The sequence below is a fragment of the Tubulanus polymorphus genome, chromosome 5 (genome assembly GCF_964204645.1).
Source record: "Tubulanus polymorphus chromosome 5, tnTubPoly1.2, whole genome shotgun sequence".
In the NCBI taxonomy this organism is placed as follows: domain Eukaryota; kingdom Metazoa; phylum Nemertea; class Palaeonemertea; order Tubulaniformes; family Tubulanidae; genus Tubulanus; species Tubulanus polymorphus.
The window spans coordinates 3,345,560-3,367,472 of NC_134029.1; the positions used below are offsets into that span (position 1 = coordinate 3,345,560).

A 21,913-nucleotide genomic window follows, 5' to 3' on the forward strand; every position below is an offset into this window, starting at 1 on the left:
ACCCTGGACCCGGTTCCACAGTCATGAGTTAGAGTTAACACCGAGTTAAAATTAGTTCATTTTCAATGCGTTAACTCAGAGTTTAATCTTAACTCACAACTGTGAAACTGGCTCCTGAGTTTTTATTACGGTTTTCCAGCTCAGTGGCCACCCTGTCATACATGTATTTTGTTATTGTCATGTTTTAAGCCCAGTGGTATGGCAAGCTTTTTGAACCATTCTCTTTCCATAACTTGCATTGCTTTTAGATATTTGTTACCAGGTTCCAGGATCAGCTCCAACCCCTGTAATAGATATGCTCACTATTTATCAATTACTAGGATCATGTTTACAGGTAGTCAACTGATTCTCCATTCTTACCGCATCAATAACAGGTTCTTCGTTTAGAGTTCGAACTTTTCATTTCCGATATTTTGATCATATTGAAATTTAGATGAAAACTATCGAACTGGATACGGTACTTCGAGTTTACTTTTTCAAACGACTAAAAACTGATTCAATTCATTTCTTCGGATTCGGTAAAATGCACCACGTTCTGTGAATAGCACACTCTCAAGAGAAAGAAGGGATTGGCTTAAATAACAGCCGACGATATGTTTTCCATTTCATAATAATGAAGCCGAGATCAAAGGCGCAGAGAGAGAGAGAGAGATAGGGAGAAACTCGTCATTTGATAACTGATCGGTTGTAATGTATTTTCTATTCGTCACTAGTTGATGCAGGATAAGAGCAGATGAGATTACACATCAGTATTCTATTGTCATCCGTTTCCCGTATTGTTGCAGAGTAATAACTGACCCCACACCACGGAGCCGTTCTCGCAACAAAGATTTGACAGAAAACCTAAGTAGCGACTATCAATTTCCAAGTACTATTTTTTGGGGTTTTTTTCCCTAGTGGCAAACGTCGTGCAGCCCGCATAGTTTATAATGATAACTAATTTATATAATATTTTCTGTACACATAAAGTTTATTACATTGTATTGAGCTGCATTGTATTACATATTTCTGCTCCTTGTCCTAAATTGGTCAATTCCATTCTAGATTCTAGAATGAACCATTTCTAGAATTTTCTAGAATAGAAACATTACTTTCATTGCCTGTCAATCTCAAGTCTAGCTGGACCAATGAAAACAGCTGATGATAAACGCACAGCATTGATTGTGTCTATTTCAAATTTGACCATACCTAATCCAGGTACGTGCCAAATGAGAATGGACTAACTGTGAACGTGAATCTATAGAAACATTTTCATCAATTACAATATCTGTCCAAGAATATCATCTCCCAACAATATCCTCGGGTTTATATCAGTATTAAAGATATCAATGCTAGTTTGCTGATGGCATCTGTGAAGCTTTCCGAATCTATATACTCTACACTGTGTTTCAATCGAAGGCTCGTTCGTGCCACATCTTTGGGTCAATCATTGATGGAGGAAAGTTGACATAAGTGCACTTTCAGGGAAACGATATTTCTAGATATCTATACGAGAGCCGGGAGCAGGGAGCTTTTTAGAGTCGGTTCTTACTGATTTCTGTTCATCATTATCACTTTTTATCATAGTGAACTAGATATCTATAATATCAGACATTTCTATCAAGTCCGATAAATACTATAGAAACACTCAATAAAAATCAATATCATTCAGAGCTTTCATTGAGGATAAGCTACTAGGACACTGGGAGGATGGGTACACAAGAGAGTTGGTGTCTCATTTAAGCATATATCTATTTGTTTGTCACTCATTTCATGGATGTCAGACAAACAGGAAGTAGTACAAGTTCAAGGTAACTCGGGCAGATTGTCGATAGTCAGTGCAGGCACCAAATAATCATAAACATATCTTCTCAATTTCAGACAGCAAGAGTTTCCCAATAGCGATTCTGGATACTCGATGTAGCTTCACGACCTAAATACCAGACAACTACTTAAATAACTTACTGAAATATTGAAATATCATTTATTAGAGATGAGATTTAATCAGGTTGCCCATTTTCTGCCAATTAACAAATTCCCTGTAATTTCCGATATTTTCATGTTATAACAGAAAATTTCCAGAGTGAATCCGAGCATTTCTTGGTTTAAATGTTACAATTACTTCAGTGAATCAAGTATCGATAAACATGTGGTCAACAGCATTATCCATCTTCCCTAAGTTTTCAAGGTTTGACGTAATATTTGTCAAATTCTATAGTTTTTTTTTTCTAGATTTGTCTAAGTTTTCCAGATTTTCCAAGTTATCCAGATCAGTGGCCACCCAGTGCAATAAAAATTCGGTATCGATGATATCTAGTGCATTCTCCGCACTAATGCACACACATTTTTTGTCATCGCGCCACAAATATATCTAACACTAGGCGTCATCACATCAAGACATCAATGTACGCTGATACCACACCGAACATTAGGTAATCTATTGAAGACCAATCATTGCGAAAACTATTCCGGTTTTATCCTTTGCAATCGATGCCGGCTCCACCGGAGATTAGCTAAACAGTTGACGACGCATTTGTAGATGTAAATTTATTCGAAACGCGATTATGTTGGCAGTAATCGCGCGCCGAGAATCGAGCCGATATTAACAGCCCCCGTTAACGACCTCGGATCGCTGCACTATCCGGCGTAGAATCTTCAAAAACAACCGTTTCATTTCAATCGAAGTTTTACGGAAAATTCTTCTATAGACGAGATAAAATCAGTAACAACTTTACTTCAATTCCCGATTTAACAACTATTATCATTTCATTAACGAGTTTCTTGGAGCCATTTTATCTAGGCAGTCTGGCCACACAGTCGCCAGCACTAGGATAGATGACATCTAGCGTCTTAGACGATTTAGATTCGGAGAAATGTTCAGCTTCGATGCCTCGACAGTTGCGAAGACGAGGAGACGCACCGACGGGTCTCAGGTGGATCCGTGAAATTTGATCAGAGAAGTTTATGTGACATAGACGATTAACTAGTCATAAAATATACACAAAAGTTCCGTCTGCACGAAGACAACCAGACAGACAAACTTATGGCAGACATTTCTAATCAATATTCATCTCAATTAACGAGCAATATATACAGGTAGAAAAATCCCCATTAAAACAACTTGAAAGTTTTTAACAACAACAATTTGTGCCGTAGTTTGCCTCATTACGAAGTTGTCAGTTACATATGTATGTATCAAGTGAAAATACAAGTTTTCGAAACGGTTGTTAAACTAAGCTGTCTAGACCGGGTGGCACGGATTAGATTTTCCAAATTCATCCAAAAAGCTATACGTTTTTTGTTTTTTATGATCGGAGAAAAACTTTCATCAACAAAAATAGCTATCTGTGTGAAAATACTGGTTTTTCAAAATGGTGACAAAGAAGAAAAAGCTGTCTAGAAATCCGTGGGCACTGATGAGATTTTCCAAAAGTCATCACAAACATATATACACTTCTTCTTGTCATTCTAGTCTTAGGAAAACTTTCATCAACAAAAAGAGAAAACTATTTGCGTAGATTGGTGGTGGTGTTACTATTAGGCAAATGACAATTGCTTCCTACTGGTAGCATTGATGTAATGGCAGAAACTAGATGTAATCTCTGACTGAATAGCTTCGTAGACTATGCCATAGAAAAAGTCTCACATGTATGTATGCGGATACTTGTAGATTAACATCAAGGGAATAGAAACCAATTGTCAGTGATATATAATGACAATCCAACTGTATTCCCAGGATAGCTACTCAACCCACGAACGGACGCAAAGCTCTGGAATTAGTCCAGCATTGCATAATTGCATAGAAGCATCATCCTTCATCTTGATATAGACAATTTCAGCGTAATATTGACGTAAATGATATTCCAGTAAGTTATTTATATCGGGTGATTTGCTATTTTGCTAACGAAACTTGTTTTTTATTGTATTTTTGTCACAGCCAATAACTGATATACAATATGACACCCACGCGATTGTGTTGCTTAGATTTTTTCCTGACATTTTCCGGACCTGCATTTCCATCTCATGGTACAAACTTCTCTCCGTATGGAGATGTCAACGTCGCAAAAAAGAAAGCCACAAACATAAATAAACCCACTGAAGTTGTCGGCAATAAAGAGCTGACAAATTCGGAAATAATGGATTCGACATTCATCGACCATTCACCATCAAAAAAAGACCAAAGTGCGAGAAAAGTCTCTGAAATGCTAGTGAAAAGTTGGCAGAATGTTGATTAGTTGTCACAGTTAATCTAAAGAATATGATATAAGAACCTTAGACTTATACAACTGCACATCGATATATTCACTGCATCCAATAGAAAATTACATACAAGTACATACATTGTTATCGGGGTTGTTATGTACGGTTTGCCAAACGTTATAACAAATCAAACATGGCATTCGCGCATTCCACGCCGAGAGAGAGGAGAATACCAATAACGCAAGAGAGTGAGCAACAGTTGATACATGCGTGACCCCGGTTATTTATCACCCACGGGGCCTCTTCGATGTATCTACATCGTTTCATTAGCGCAAAGCGTCCGGCCAGCGAAAATATAGGGACGACGGTAGTTCGGTAGAATTAATTTCGCCCGAACTATTAATCCGATGATCGCAGGAGACGCACGAGCGTAAATTATCACCCCCCGATTCGAGGGATCGTCCGCTTCGTGACGCGACCGCCCGACGCTAATAGACGTGTCAAATCACTGATCAAAATAGATGGCTAACTGATGGATAAAAAGCAGCACCACGCCATTACATAAATACCACTTTCACCACACCAGCCACCCTCCCCCCACTGACGGCTATATCTAGATTAGAGACACTCAAATAGTGTCTGGTGGAAGGCGGTACCTATCTGTCTCTCTCATATTCAAGATGGCCGTCGACGTAGTAATCCTCTATGACGTCATCGAAATGCCTAGCAACAAGATCAACGTGTACTTATTCATACATAATATGTATGTTTTTTGAACTCTTTAAGTCATCATAAATTGGAAGATCATTCCATTCACTGGTAAATACAAATACCCTTTTCAAAAACGATCCCAGCTAGGAATGCAGCGTAAGGTCCGGGACAGGAATTTTTCAGCGTGATTGAGTTCGTGAAAGGGAGCTCAATCGATAAATCAATAAGTCGATAAGATGATCGATCGATTGCTATTAACGATCGCGCTCAATCAAGAGGACACCTTCGCCATCGTTCATCTACACGAGTCGCAAAAAAAAACCTCCAGCCTGATTTATAGACACGAACGAACGTTGAAATAGTAATTACCAGGGCGACCGCTGTGTAAGGTAACATACAGGCTCTATAGAAATGTGACGTTCATGTGGCGATAACGCCAGACTCTCAACGCTAATGACATACTCAAAACATTCACTCCTTCGACAAATCTCTGGCATTCATCCTGAACTTGCCACCCTCTCCTGATGTCTAATTACTGTTTCTAGGTTTCAACTTTTGCGTTAGACATTTCAACATTCTGAAAAGTTCTGGTCGCAACCGGTCGCATAGTTTCACTGCGACATGATTGTCAGGAATGGTGGCCGACTATTCTCAGTCGCGAGAGCATCAGGGGAGATGATCGCTGTAGGTTGAAGAAAGAAGAGGAACATATTGTGTGACTCTTCATGTGTAGGCCAACACAATCGTGGTCACAGAGAATGTGTCACAACAAGTCGCATGACAGAACTACACCCGGCTTTATATTGCTATTACAAAATTTATCGCTTATTAGCTCTTAGTCAAATCAAGCACGGATAAGATATTAAACATATCTCATTGATAGATCAGCTCATAAGTGACAAGCTAACACCAGAGGAAGCAATAGCCTATCCAACAATACTCAATCTTTCTATGTTTCTGCTGCATGACGTCATTCAAGCTACGTGTATCAATGATTCAATAAGAACTCGCTGAAACCAATTAATGGATGATAGATAATATAACTAAAGATAGATTTTCATCCTTCGTTTGAGAAAACTAATCATCTTACGAAAACAATTCATTATGATGTTCGTTATGATTATTCAGTTTCTCTGATAACTCTCTGACACTGACTCGAGAAAAACAAGGAGAAAAATTTAATTGGTTTCTACTGACATCTTCTCTCTTCTCTCTCCCAGACGCAACTACAGTCAAACTCGGTTAAGTTGTTATCTGATAAGTCGTTACATTTTTGAGTCCCAATTTATATTTTCAGTTCTAAGTGTCAATTGTCATTTGGATAAGTTTTCACCACGGAGTATGCTATGATGACTTCAGTGAGTCTGGCGGTACAAATCAACTACAATTCAACCAGAGTATTTGTTATGCTCGCTGATGAAATCATGCGGATATTCAATATTCTTTTTGCTTTAACCCTCAAAATAACTGTCAGTAACTATAAAACACGCGTTGCGATGAAAGAATTTTGACGTAAAACATACATATATATATAACAAACATAGGCACATACAAACAAAGAGATACATAGAAAATGATTGAATCAATTCATATTCAGAACATGAAAAATGATCAGCCACTAATACTACGTGCTGTGAATACAAAGTTATGAGTCCGCTGTAAACTTGGTGTCAGTTTTGGTTATGATATCGACATGTCCATTTTTTAAAGTCCATTTACTTCATGTTTCTCTGAGGGAAAAGCCATTCACGCTTTCTGGGATTATGAAACCCTTAGAGCGGGTATGGGGGGAAGCGGACAGCATACAGGGGTTTCAGGAACCTGCATTCTATTCATAGAAGAGAGTTTCTTTAATACAGTCAAACCTCGATATACTGCCCCGATAAACCACTACCTCACCTAAGGCCGGAGTTTTTCTGAGAACAGTACATCTGTATTTTGTCTTGGAACTAGTAAACACTAACCCTGATTGCACCATATCGTTTTACCACCTAAATCATAAATCCCTGACTTGGGCGGTATATCGGAGCTTGATTGTACATCTGTATATTGCATTCTTACCTCATCACATTCGAAGACATGGCAGATGATTTTTGATTGTTTTTTACGACGCAGCATCTCGTCACCGGGACTCGTGATCATTCTACGACGAGCCATGATCACGACTATATCGCCGATATCAGCTATATACGATATTGTACGTAATGAGTGGTCCATCATTATCTCCTAGAACATCAACATACGAAATCACTAATCATTAACCCTTTCACGGCTACTCCCTATAATATTTGGTTTCATCTGAGGAGTATCAGAGTAACAGATAATTTCTATTTCCTCTATTTGTTGTTCCGGATTGTAAGTAGGCCTACATCTCATAATTTTGTCACATCAGTATTCTTGAAGATGACTAATAGGATATAATCAAAAAGTTGAATAAAAAGCTACCTCAAGGAAACATTTCAGACTTATATTTTTCATTCATAGTGGGAGATTTTAATATCAGTTAATCTTTGTACTGCTTGATCTGACATACCAGTGTGATAAAACCCCCATCATAATCGACCCAAATAAGTACAGAATATGGAGAGTGAGCTCTTGTTTCTTACTTGTAGATCTGTATTTAGCACCATTATTTTTTCAGTAGAAACAAATAAATCGACTTCTGTACTCGGCTGCGAGTCACCTTCAGGAGCCTGCAACGAATCAAAAAAAAAAATTCGCAATCGACAACAAAGCAAACCTAGGATGACTAATTAATTTTCATCAGAGATTGAGTTGGCTTCCAATCGGAAGCGAACTCGATACATTGCTTTCCAGACAAATGAATCCAAACGCCAACGCGCTTCAAATATAGAAACGTGTAGGAATAGCAGGGGAAACTGTGGCAATCAACGCATCGGTACTCTAGTAACGTAACAACATAGAATAGAAGAAAATGTGCACATCGAAAATATTTCCATCAAGAAATTAATCAAATCATAAAACATACGTAGCTTTCGGAATATGAAACAAATTGCATTACTAGTCAAAACATGACATTAATACAGAACAAAATCCAGACAGGAGACTCTACTTATTAAAAAAAAAGAAAGCTTTCCGAGTTTTCGTACTGGATATTGGATTGTTTATATATCTAGAAATATGGCTCTAGATCCAAAACATATCCTCAAACGTATTTGGCTGTGAAGAAAGACAAAAGCCGCAGGCAAATTGATGCCAAGAGCAATCACGATATGAGCATTAAAATTGTTCTCACAGTCATTTGAGAGGGAATTAGTAAAGGCGCAATACTGCCAAGTTGTCGAGTCAAATCAGTAAAGTTAAACTAACGACTACCGCTTCAAGGTTGGATCTAGGATTCTTTGAAGGGTGGACCTGAAAATTTGAATGGGCATTTAATTTGAAAAGGACGCTGCAGGCTGCAAGGATGAATATTGGTGTGTGGGCCTCTGGTGGCTATCCCACAAAAAATCAGGACATAGGGGGCGTCTATGGCCTTCATCACCACTCATTTAAATTTATTTTTTGTCCTTTGAAAAACTTCCTTGCAAAAAAGTTTCCAGACCTTTTAAAGGGCAAATTTGAATTTTGAAGGGGGTTGACTAGTCCATCCGCGCCACCCCAAAAAAATCGCCCTTGCACTTTCATCGGGCATTTAAACTATCGACTGGTTACAACTCAAAACTTACAAAAAATCATAAATTATCTTGATCACGGAAAGAACTGTGTAAGGGATGGAATTAAATATTCATCAAAAATTGTTCAGGTCTTTTATACCATTATTTGAAATAGTTCGAATTATTGCTTTATATTTTTGGCATAAACCATATTCAAAGTAAAAAAAAAGAAAAAAACGTATGATCGATATGTATTCAACAACCTCCAGTTCGGAGATGGCAGCACAACAAAAATGGAGAAAAAACATGATGCAGGTGGGAGTATTGTCCTTTTTGTAAAAGATAAGTTCATTTCAAAATTGACAAATGTTCTCTTACTAGACAAATAAAACCATTGACAACACATAGCAGTGATGATGACTTAACAACACCACTAGATGGCGTGACTAGCGATTCTGTCTGCTCACAATTATGAGAAAACGCAAAAAATGAACATTTCACTGAAGCCAAAGACAAATTTTTAGATATTCAATATTTCTACGACTATTTTCATGCAAATCTGATCAATAACCTAAACATAATCTGTTACAACTGAAACTGCGGGTAAAAACATGCGATTTTTTCTTGTCCATTTGTTTTACTAAATTATAATACAAAATATAAAATCCAAAATAACGATGCGGGAAGTTACATTACCTTCTCAGTGGTAACACTCGGTGGTGTTTCTTCAGGGGGCATTGTCGGCGTGGTTGCCAGGGGTTTATTATTGTTGGCCTATACAAACGGCAATGAAAAGGCAGCAGGAATAAAGAGAAATCAACAATCAAACTTATACATCATTCATTCATAAGATAATTGTAGCCGATCTGGGCACAACTGTGAAAATCCTAAATATTCCGTTCCAAAACTTCATTTCCAATCTGGCCTCATCGGCGTTTATATCTATAACTCTGGAAGCTAAAAAAGTCATCAATTGACAGTGAATGAACACATGATTAAGAAGTCTTCCAGAAACACTGAATATTGGGGGGAGGGGAGGGTGACACTGCGAAAACATAAATGCATACGTTTCAACATGCAACAACTAATACCAATACAACATCGAATCCAAACTTTGTTGAACCCTAAAAGCTAGCACTAGGCTACAATACTTAAAGTTGTCTTTACTAGTTATAATATAAGATTCAGCAATATCAGGAGCTGTGATGACTCTTCATCTGAAAAACTTAACTACGCAAAGTTGAAAAGCCGTTTTACTTAAATTTCATTTTCTTTGATTTCGATGACTTTCAGGGTTCAATCAGAACTAAATACTAAGTGCATTAACTCAAGAAACATCGAATGGCATACATGATATAAATCATTTCATTTCTATACCTGGAATTTTTTGCCAAAATGTAAAGTACCAAGAGTCTGTGGATGTAGAATATACAAAAAACAAAAACATAGCTTCAATACAAATAATTCCATTTACTAAAAGGCCTGTAGCAATGAGTTATAGCTTTGCCACGAGTCAAATCTATGACAATAAACATTCATAATGAATTTCCAAATTTTTTCAGATTCAGAGCAACAAAGGCCAAGGTCGGTGATGATGTCATCTTAATTCTGATTTAAAGAATTTCAAGTCACAATGTAGCTAACATCCTCATTGGTACAAGGCCATATTACGTTCTTATCACATATAAAACAGTTATTTATAAATTAACTTATATAACGTTATATTTAGTAAATCAAACTCGCGTGGGAATTACGGCAAATATGAAATTTGAAACGGAATTCGTTGACGATATCAATTCATGCTCAAAAACAATGTTTATTGAAAATTTCATGATGATCTTAGAAGTAATCGATATAAAACGCGATATTACGACGTATTCCATCAGTACGAAATATTGTTTTTTTGTAGAACAAATGAATCAAATCGATACTAATAACTGAAAACTAATAACGCACATCTAATAACTAAATGTCTACGCCGAGACTAATAACAATATATTGAGTCTGTGGTTAACACAGGATGCTATATATCTAGATATGGTTCAATGAGTACATCACTTTACGTTAATAAGAACAGTTTTTCAAAGCAGTATTCCTGAGGTTACAGTCCTGACACCTCATTTAACAACTCCATACATCATCACATAGCCTGGGCCGCATGCCTACATGGGTAATGGGCAGGTTAATAAACGACATTCATTAAAATTGTCATAATTTCGAAACATCTGAAGGATATAAAAATCCGGCACAGTACAGTTCCCACTGCAATGCGCTGAGACTGCTTTGAAAAGCTGACAAACAGTTAAGACTTAGTAAACAATTGCATTCAGAAAGCTGAGGGCAGGGTATATACAAAGATTCATCCTTACGAAGTACTGAATGGTCATGGCTAATAGGATTATCATTACACTATTGGACAAATTGCAGCGTTTCAAATACTGCTGAGAATGATAACTTTTGCACGGGAGAATGTATTTCATGTTTATTGTCAAGAACAGGGCAGGTAGCGATCAAAAAGTTTAAGAAGTACCGATATACATGAGTTAAGAGATCTACAGTGATAAACGCATGTCTGCTGCCAATACGGATATGGAAAGATTAATGACAACGAACATACATGCACAGATTGCTGGACGAGATGCTTTTTTAAATGCAACACAAATCGACTTACCGATGCCTTTTTAGGTTTACAAATAAGGACAACAACAAGAAAAACAAAATTTAATATTACGTTTGAAAACGATCAGAAAATTCATTCATTAAACGAAGACTTCTTAATACAGCGGAGGAGTAAATTAGAATAACATTACTGATAGAACCATTGATGATTTTTCCTGCCCCCTACGGAATGGACAGTTGTGCCCACATCAAGTTCAATTACTTCAACGTTGAAGCTCAACTTTTGCCATCTATACGCAACAACCTAAATTATTCATACTCATTGTGCTGCCATCTTCGCCTAGAAAGATTGCACTATTCTGCGTTCAGAGGCCTCGTTACTGCGAGGATAACTCGAGGAAAGAAAGCGGCCGTAATTAAAATGTTCTTCAAGCCTCCCGCAAATACCCGAGAGAACTTACGAATGAGAAACTACGCGAGATTAACCGAGGAAGTTTTTATCGAGATAGGAAATTCAAAGCTCTCCGTTCTACCATCGGAGAATTCTCAAATAATTACTGAGGGACTTGCAGGATGGGATGTATACGTATGCAGTACTCTTATTAGGCTTAATTCAATAAGAGATCGACTTCCGCTCTGGTGCAGGTGGCTAATCAAGATATTATACAACTTCCCAGGTGGAAAGCTAGGGGATATGTAGAGTGAACACAAATTGAATACTGATAATGAACTGTAGGAAAAAATTACAATTTGACCATCGAGATATCTTATACCGGCCAGTACATTGTCAGAAAGCAGTAGAAACCTCATCTGTGTTTTGGGTCCAAATGGTACCAGTTCTCTCAATAGCTAATAGGTGAATCTAAAAATATCTCAGCCAGAAATTATGCTCGAAAAGATTGATTGACTTTTTAAAAGTCTACTCAAGCCAACTAGCGATGAAAATAGAGTAACAATCAGTAATAATTGGGTATGCCATATTCCGCTTCTAGAGATACTTAACAATAAGACCAAGCCAACTTAGACCTTTTTTTGGACAAATGTTTTGAATGTGAAAATTGGTCAATGATAAGGGTAGAGGTCCTGCGCTGTAAATTATACCTTTATCCTTCCCACTGCTTCTTGAGCTTGCATCATACGCATCGCTTTAGACGGTTGACCTTCGGAGATGAGTTGTGTCGAGCCGAGGTACTTCGCGCGGAACAGGACGCCCTCTATAAGAACTGTAGGTTCATCGGGATCAGATATCGCCACTAAAACAAAAAAGAGAAAACAAACTTCAGTGATCTATGAAGCCGGTAAAGTGTTGAGCAAAATTCTGAATTTCACAATATTATGAACTCATGCTTTATGATTCACATTAAAACAGTAATTCGTTTATTTCACAACACAAAAATGGTTTTTAATGATGTGAAAAATTGATTTGTTGATCTGATGACCCCTCCTCCCCGAGAAAAAATTGATACCAAAACTAGCGAGCGATCACCACAAAGTTGACAGAATAATATAAATGCAGTGACACTAAAATACCTAATGAGCCAATAAAATATAACCTATATTCCAACACCAGATCGTTCCAATTGATAAAATACCCTTTGATGTCCCAAAATCATTTTAGATAAATGAAGATGCTCAAAACCGTTTTCTACATGAAATGACAAAGTGAACCAACAGAAACCTCACAGCAGCCACCAGAGTGAAAACTGAAAATCTGACACAGAAAGACGCAAAGAGTTCCTCCGTTCCATACTAGAATCACTATCAGAATCAAGCTTTTTCTTCTGGAAACATTTTTACTAGTTACTGAGGAACTCCTTTTTAGAGACAAATAGTCAGTCCATATATGTTCTAAATGACTGTTTCTTGTATGTAAAAATGCCAATAATCTTACATCATCGGCCTGGGGTTATTTAACTTCATTTTGAACATACATAGATTTCCGATAACCAAATATATAATAACACTTATACGAAAATGTACTCGATACGTATAAAATATTGAACACGAACTTACCAACAATATAGATGTGTGAGTGTGTGTTTTAATGACAATGTGAAGCGACATGTGTGCGCGAGTTACAAATAGAGAAATAGAGAGGAGAGAAAAAACAGCAAGATATCAAAAATTAGCACTTCGGGCGACAAATAATATACAATTCACTTGAAGCATCGATTTAAACAGATTTGCAGATGTATCTGAAAACAACATAAAATCCCATACCAAGAATAAAAAGAGTCCAAAATGTTTCGCTGTGCTAATATTCGACTAGTCGAAAAATACTAGTTCAAAGAAACATTTCAAGACTGTGCTTATTCTCAGTGTTGGATTTTATATCATCTTTCACCACGGACTCACGTTGCGTTATCTCAAAAACTACATCCTAAATATGAATTTAACACTTTCTGAAAACCTGTTTTCATCGAAAAAAAATCCTAAATTTTTTCTATAGATAATTTCACCTTTTCATCACACACACAATGAAGTTATTCAAGTTATTCTTAAAAAATTACAATAACTTCTTCTAAAATATCTATTTGATATATCAGTGCAATAGACTCCTACCAAGTATGTATGTAAATATCAGTCCTTCAACTATTTCTGACCCTTTTTAAAACTTTTATTCACTACTAGCTCAATTTTAGTAGAATGTTTCCTACTTGCAACTTAGAAAATTAAAGGAAAGTCTTTTCTATATCACAATGTTTAAAACCTTAGAAAAAAGATTTCAAAATGAAAATGAAAACTGCAATAAAACTAGTTACAACAAATAGAGAATCCTCATGCTTCGGAAAATAAAACATCGAAAATCTATGATTTAGTTCCTGCTATGTTTGATAGATGGCACAGTGTACTCGTCGCGACAAAACCAGTATCCTGCAGTATGTCATAAGCTGATGTCATATCGCCTCATCCATTGGTAATTCCTCAAAAATTGCCAACGCTAACATCAACATTAACAAACTGGCCATTTCATAAATAAACACTGCCTAAACTATATGATAAATTAAACTATAAACTATATTGATAAATACTTTCATTTCAAAAGAATTCTTAAGATTTTCGCAAAACGGTTGTGGAAGTTAAAATCATTATAGCTCAAATCAGATGAACAGAATCAAAAATTCTACTCGCTAAAACATGAACAGAGACTCTCTATAACTTTCTCTAAGCTATTAACAAGCCAAGTGGTAATCAATTAGTTAATGTTACGACAGGATTACGACAAAATTCTTATCAGGTGAGTGAAAACAACTTCATCAATACCAGCAGGTGATGAACATTACAAACACTTTCGTAGTAATAACATTATAACAGACTATATATATACAATTTTAAAAGATCGAAAATGAAATTTATTTATCAAAATTTCAAATCAAGATTCCAAAACATTTTGTCTTCTATTTTGATACATAAATTTCTTTGTTTTTAACCTTTTGAATTTGTATGCAGTGGGTTTTAATCTTATCATCTATTCTCCAAATCTGAGTGTACTGGGGAGGGGCCATTCTACGTCTTCCATTATAAATTCATTAACCAATTATTGCCTGTTATCAATTTCAAATATCGAATGTTCCATCGAAAGAACCAAAGATGTTTCAAAGTCCTCCCAAGTGGTTCACAATATCTGCATGACGAAATGATACTTTTAATTCACGTGTAAATTAGAGCTACGAAGATAGTTGTATGTAAAATGGCTAGTTTAAAACGAAACAATGATCAACATCAGAAAATATCGGAATACATTGTATATAACAATAATTCAGATTAAGCAGTATAAATATTGAGGCAGTGTTTACTGGTGTCATTACACACAAACTGTGCTGGTACTTATTGACAGCAAGTGAAAACATGCCGAGAAGATGATATATATATATATATATATATATATATATATATATATATATATATATATATATATATATATATATATATATATATATATATATATATATATATACACACATACATATAACATAGTTATGATATACAACTGTGGTATTAGATAACAAAATACACATTTTCATGGTTTGTCAGAATTTGCAGATTGATAATGACTCAGTTGTGGGGGTTTGGAGTTTGGAGATTTCTAAATTAAGTTGTCCTTCAATGATTCTAGGAGTTTCAGGGCTTGAATTATTCCTGGCTCTGTCATACTCTCTCAACAGGATTATCATATGAAAACAATATTGTATATTGTATGATAAGGAATTGTCTTTAATATAGTTTAATCACCTGTTTTTTTACAATCACGTGACCAGCTCTCGACCAATCAAATCCTAGGGTTAGTCGGCTATGGTAACCCTAGGTGTGCTACATTTATTCACAATCAGGGGACCAGCTCTAGACCAATCATAGCCAAGCCAGGGATGATTGACCCAAGTGTGCCATATGAGGTGACCAGCTCGGGACCAACTAGGATATTATAGTAGTACATGTCTACAAGACTTCATAGACATATATCATTATTTTTTCAAAATGAGCAAATACTGACAACATCCATGAAATAAGCGTTTGATTATTCTGACCACAGAGGACCAACATCAGGTCCAAAAGAGTGACCTGTACTATGGATAAATTACCTCTTTGTACTATAACCATGTCTGTTAGAATAGAATATACCATCAATATTTGAATTCAGTTGTTCTATTGCAATAAAGACCCTAATGAAGTATTCTATTCTCTATTCATACATAATTTGCATAATTCTTCATAAAAAATGGGAAAAATTGATTCGGAGATCATAAGACAGGTATCGAATTTCCACTTGAAATTCAGAATTAAGGGTGAACATTTTTAAGGTCCTGAATTTTCTCATGTTTAAATGTTATTGTTTTAACTCACCTCAACGAAATGTGGATAAAACTTAAAAACACTGATATACAATGCGACACTGAGATTCGTTTTTTATAGTAAATTTTAGCTTACATGATTCCTGCTCACCTTCCTTAGCCCTGCTACGACGTTTCTCAGCCTGCAAATAGCAAAATATAACGTTTCAATAAAATATATGGAGGTAAAGTTACAACTTAGTTACTGAGGACAGTGGTAGAGAAATGAGACTAATGAACCATCATGAACCCGCCGGGCTTTTAATATTCAATCATCGACAGTTTAGGTGCGACGGTAACAGGGAATTACTGCTAACAAGGCTTAATTTCGGTCATTAACGTCTTAAAGAGACGTTGTCACAGTCCGTGGGGAGTTTCCTTGATGAGCTGTTCAGCCGAAGAGGAACATCAAACCGGCTGACGAATACGATGAAATACCTGAGCACTACGATTCACAGGAGGTCTACTCAGTTCTGGAATGTCGAGGTTTTCTTCGCGTTTGTATTCTTTGTCTAGAAGTTGATCGGTTTCTTCGTCGGTGTCGAATTCTGAAATAAAACGATTAACAATGACTTCTAGATATCGCTTAACTATAGTGATAGTATAAACAATTACTGCATCGAACTACAAAAGGTTTGCGAAATTAGGATCATGAAGGAGTAAAGTTTGTTTCACGTCTAGGGTTGGTTTGAACATGGATTACAAATGAACCACAGTTTTTGATACGGTAAAATGTTGGTTAACTCTCAGTCATTGAGGTAAACCAGTCTTACATCAGGTCCTCATTCTCAGTCAATTCTATAAGGTTTTTTTGAACGATGAATGAAAACAATGAGACATTTACAACAGCAAGAACAAAATCCATCTAACACGAAGCGCTTCAAAATTTAATTTCTGTAGTATCAAAGCTGCCTAAGGGTTCAAACATCTAAAACATGGATCTTTTGAAAGGTCTCGAGAGGAGTGTTTGTAAAGATGCAGAACATTTAATGCATTAAGATCAAATTAACACGATAAAAACACATAAAGCCCAAAACCTTAAATAAACGAGATAACACACACACAACCACCATGTTTAACCACAAGCGTCGTGGATCCCATAACCTCTACGAATAGACAATTAACTTTTTTACTGTAAAATACAGCGTTATGAGTGATGTTTGCTTCGACACCACAAGAGCTGACTCAGATACCAATCGCTCGATATGCCGTTTTTTAATTAATCTCCGCACAGTGACAAGATGAGCCGAGCTTAGATAATTCCCTACCACGTAATCACCCTCGTCATCGGATCTATTCACAGCTATGCATCGCTAAGCGCATGTATTTGAAACGACGTTAATTTTCACTCTCAGATACCAGTATATTGTTCAGTAATTTCCGAACAAATCTAATCTTTATTTGGCAGTCGACTCCTTCCAACTGATACAAATCAAATCAATCAACCTCTTAGTTGAAATTATAAGTAAATCTTTTTATTTGACGCCAATTCTATGTCCAGTTCTCAATTTACTCGAGTTATGGAGGGTCTACAGTATATTTCTTTTGAAAGCACTCTATAAATGTTGTTTTGCCTAATCTCACATTCAGATTTTTATTCTAGTCAATGCTGACATATATGAGCCTAAATTACTGTCAAATCTGTGATGTATCTTGGACACCTAATGAAAGGCTATTCGCTCTCTGGGATGGGGAATGAATATTTCTCTATATAGTCCTCACTGACAGTTTCCTGACATAAGAACATGAAAATCAAGTATTCCAAATACATCGCCTATTTTTAATGGTTCTGCGAATGAATTAGATAGATATATACTCTACAGCTAAGATGGGTTCTATGAATGGTTTCATTCATGTCACGTTAGTTACTAATAACCATAGTTATTAGTAGTAGGTTTATCGTAACAAAGTTAAGCAAAGGTTAATGATAAAATGTAGCATTCCATCACCAAACTTTCGTTTTTAAAATTCAAATTTACCAGGAATGTTTGCTTTGTATCTTAACTTATACTGTCTTTGACCTAATGAAGAATATTCGAAGAACAACAAAATGAATCAGTAGTTGAGACTTTCTATCTTCTCTAACACCAAGTCAATAATTCTAAACCGAACTTATCTTGGACGGTCCATTTAAGTCCAACCAATAACCGATCCAGTTAGGTTCTAAATTTCAGAATGGACCACTTATCTGTGTGGTGTTATCATTGCCTGTAAATCATTAGAGTTGTGTCTAGCTGGATCAGTGAAACCAGTCAAAGATGACAGCGGCTTAGTTTCAGTGTAAAGCCTAGTTTTGACTCAGTGATAGAAAATAACCACAGTGCAGCTCATAAACGTTAATTACAAACTGCATGTACCCTCATGTAGTTATATATGATTAAACTCAGAGCCGTCAGACAAAATGAAATTTTTTACAGCCTCCGACGACGACATCATCATACTTGACTCCGCGCGCGCGCGATCCGCAACAAAGCGAATAAATCTGTGAAAATTCTTTGACACGATTTCCATGGTAACAGTACAGCTGTCAATGTCGATTGTTCACGGACATTTATTTGCCGGATGTGAAACTCTCAAAGCGAATCAAAGATTGTATATTTCACCTTATCGGTTAACAGCGTTAGACGACCGAAGCGAACCGGAATGACTTTCCGTGATAAACGCCGGGGAAAGAAAAACCTTCGAGATCGTCACGAATCTTTTTTAATGAGACCAAGATCGAATTCCTATTTCGTCTATTTTGAAGTTGAACTTCAAAGTCGTTCGTCGATACGAGCGCCGAACGTCGGCTAATATTCAGAAATGTGCTGCGTGATGAAGGCGAAGTCACCATTTGAAAAGCATTCGATATAGTATAGTTACGGATGACTTCAGGACACATCGACGTTCTTCGATGTAACTGAGTGTAATGCGATCCGATATGAAATATCTACTGATGATAAGGGTTTTACAGTTAAAACTAAGTCTCCTTTAAAGATAGTTTGAAATGTATCAATTTAGAACCCAGTTCCACTAGAATTAATATTTCAACTGCAGTCAAAATTAGCCGGGCACTTATTGAGTCCATTCAGTCACACCCAGTTAAGTCATTAACTCATAAGACATCGCATTATCTAAGTCATTATTTTTGAGTCTTAATTCGTATTTCCAATTCAAATTCCTAAGCGTAAGTTATCAATGTAATGAAGGTTCCAAATATGATGACTTAAAAAAAATTTGACTGTATCAGATTCGAATTCTCAGTTTGTGAGTCAATAAGGGGGGTAGTATAGAGGAATGTGTCACATTCCTTCTTGCACGCGCGCGATCGAGAAATTCGTTGCGTTCGTAAACGATTAAACTGATTTCAGAATCAATCAGAGCCGTCGTGAATATATCTTATTCCCGATACGATTAACGCACGTTTTATCATCGTCACGTTTTTCGTCGTCGGTTCAGTGACGGTGGTAACCGTTAATCGACACGAACTCGACGAGCGTTCAAATTTATCGCCCTTTCGACGCGTCGAAGTCATCATCATCGCGTCACGGATCGTTTCGGCTGAGATTTTACGAGAATCAGTCGGGCAATCGATTTTCGATATCGAAATAAGAGAATTTGACATTCCGTATGATTTAACCCTTTCAGCATCCATAACCCACTGTGCAGTGTATCCATGTTATTGACAAACAAGATGGCAGCACCTGTGAAACATATACCTATGAAATACCAATAAATAACTATACACCACAATGTGGAGAAGAAGTTATATTGTGATGCATCTATCATACGCCCCACGGTGGGCTAGAGATAACATAGCAGTACATCCATTCAACACCGAACAGTGGGGTTGAGGTAACATAGCGGTTTGTCCTTAAAACACTGCACCGTGGAGTAAAGGTACATAGTGGTATTTGCATTATACACTGCACTGTGGGATAGAGGTAATATTGTGGTAGATCAGTTTAACACTGCACTGTGGTAGAGGTAACAAAGCAATACAACTGTTAAATTCCGCACTATGGTGTAGAGGTAATATCATGGTAGATCCACATTATACACTGCACTGTGGGATAGAGTTAATATCATGGTAGATCCACATTATACACTGCACTGTGGGATAGAGTTAATATCATGGTAGATCCATATTATACACTGCACTGTGGGATAGAGTTAATATCATGGTAGATCCATATTATACACTGCACTGTGGGATAGAGTTAATATCATGGTAGATCCACATTATACACTGCACTGTGGGATAGAGTTAATATCATGGTAGATCCACATTATACACTGCATTGTGGGATAGAGTTAATATCATGGTAGATCCACATTATACACTGCACTGTGGGATAGAGTTAATATCGCGGTAGAATTAGCCAAAATTCTCAAATTCACTCCAGTAGTATGGAATATGAAACTGTTGGTAGTGACATGGTTAAAATACATCGAAAGCATTCGATACTATTACCGGTGATATACGTACATATAACGTCCACTGCAGCTGCAACTGATATAATCCCAAAACTCACATACACCAAATATACACGCATACAATTATCAAAACAAAAATATTAAAAAATCGAAAATAATTAAGCAAAAGGTTCATTCAAACGTATCGAAGAAAGCTAATGAAATGAAAAGAAAGCGCGGTGCATGCTGAAGACAAGGCCCATGAAGCAATAGCAGGCGGCGAATAGTGTCGAGTGTTGTCAATAGGGGGAGTGATCGAGAGAAGGTGACAGGGAAGAGCGCAAATGTGCGTAGATAGGTTACCGTGAGCACCTGATTGGTTGGTTTACTCGGCACACACATACTTTCTGATTGGTACAAGGTTTCACCAATTATTCTAAATAGACCAAATTTGTGTGCGCAAGTATGTGCCGAGAAGATTTTGAATTTTTTTGCAAAACGGTGGTGCTGGGCACAGCGGTCTATGAATTGCACACGCAGATAGTTGTAGTAGTAGTAGTAGTAGTAATAGTAGTAGTAGTTTGTATATGGTTATATATACATAGATAGTATAGATATATATAGGCTTTATATATATATATGATGATATATAGCGCGTACGAGTGCATCAATCATTCAATAAATAAGGTATGAATACCTCCTTCCTGCACCTTCGTAGCGTGGCCATGTTCACAATCACTATCCATGCATTCTCCTTCATAAACCGGCCCGTTATTACTCAATGCCGTATTTTGCTCATTACTATAAGGGATGCCGGTTTGTTGTTTAGTTTGTTGTTTTAGATTTGCCAAATTTTTTTGCGATACGTTCGCCGTTTCGGCGGCGACGGCGTTTTTTAACGGTTCGTTTGCCGACGTGACGGTGGCGCCACCAGGGTTCTCCCTGTACGTGTCGGAGCTCATGTAATTGCTATCGCTACTGGCGTCGTCTACGGGCAGTTTCTGGTATCTCTTTAAGCCGCGAATGCGTTGAGTAAAACGGCCAGATAACGGGCGCTCATTATCTTCGAACTCTTCGTCAGAATCAAAACCTAAAATAAAAAGCATGCAGAAATATGGTATAAATATTCCACATGCAAAAAACAAATGCAAGAAAGAAATACATGCAACTTATCAGAAAATTACCCATACATTAATATATATATTCATATATATATATTTTGTATGCTACAGTTTATCAATCAATGGGTCATTGCACAACACAACTATCAGTTCTATGTTGAATCTGGACAAAAAATTAACTCAATCGTCTAATGTAAAAATGATGCAATGATGAATGAAAAGAAAAACCGGCTGCAAATATTTGAAAGCATTTCTATACCAGGAACAGGCTAGATGCCGGCAAATCTTTAAGGCAGGTTTCCATTGGTCTGTGTCGATTCTGGAATTCTCTCTAACAGAATACACTGTACCTATTCCAGAATAGATTAATCTGTAAACCTGATAGAAGCGGCCGGTAGAGAGTTTGTAATCTGTAAACCTGATAGAAGCGGCCCGTAGAGAG

The 21,913-nt window shown here is 36.8% G+C and overlaps 1 protein-coding gene across 3 annotated transcripts in view; it reads right to left on the reverse strand.

Moving 5' to 3' along the window:
• LOC141905025 (uncharacterized) overlaps positions 1 to 21,913 on the reverse strand; it is a 101,363-nt gene that overhangs the window by 45,373 nt on the left and 34,077 nt on the right. Inside the window, exons 5-13 of one of the 3 annotated variants that reach the window (XM_074793734.1) lie at positions 21,048 to 21,440; positions 17,935 to 17,976; positions 16,394 to 16,503; positions 16,068 to 16,098; positions 15,707 to 15,727; positions 12,228 to 12,379; positions 9,204 to 9,281; positions 7,497 to 7,583; positions 6,952 to 7,116 (exon numbers count right to left, since the gene is read on the reverse strand). In XM_074793734.1, the coding sequence (XP_074649835.1) occupies positions 6,952 to 7,116; positions 7,497 to 7,583; positions 9,204 to 9,281; positions 12,228 to 12,379; positions 15,707 to 15,727; positions 16,068 to 16,098; positions 16,394 to 16,503; positions 17,935 to 17,976; positions 21,048 to 21,440 (1,079 nt within the window). The remainder of the gene's footprint in view (positions 1 to 6,951; positions 7,117 to 7,496; positions 7,584 to 9,203; positions 9,282 to 12,227; positions 12,380 to 15,706; positions 15,728 to 16,067; positions 16,099 to 16,393; positions 16,504 to 17,934; positions 17,977 to 21,047; positions 21,441 to 21,913) is intronic. The other 2 variants (XM_074793735.1, XM_074793736.1) reach the window with 2 other exon arrangements.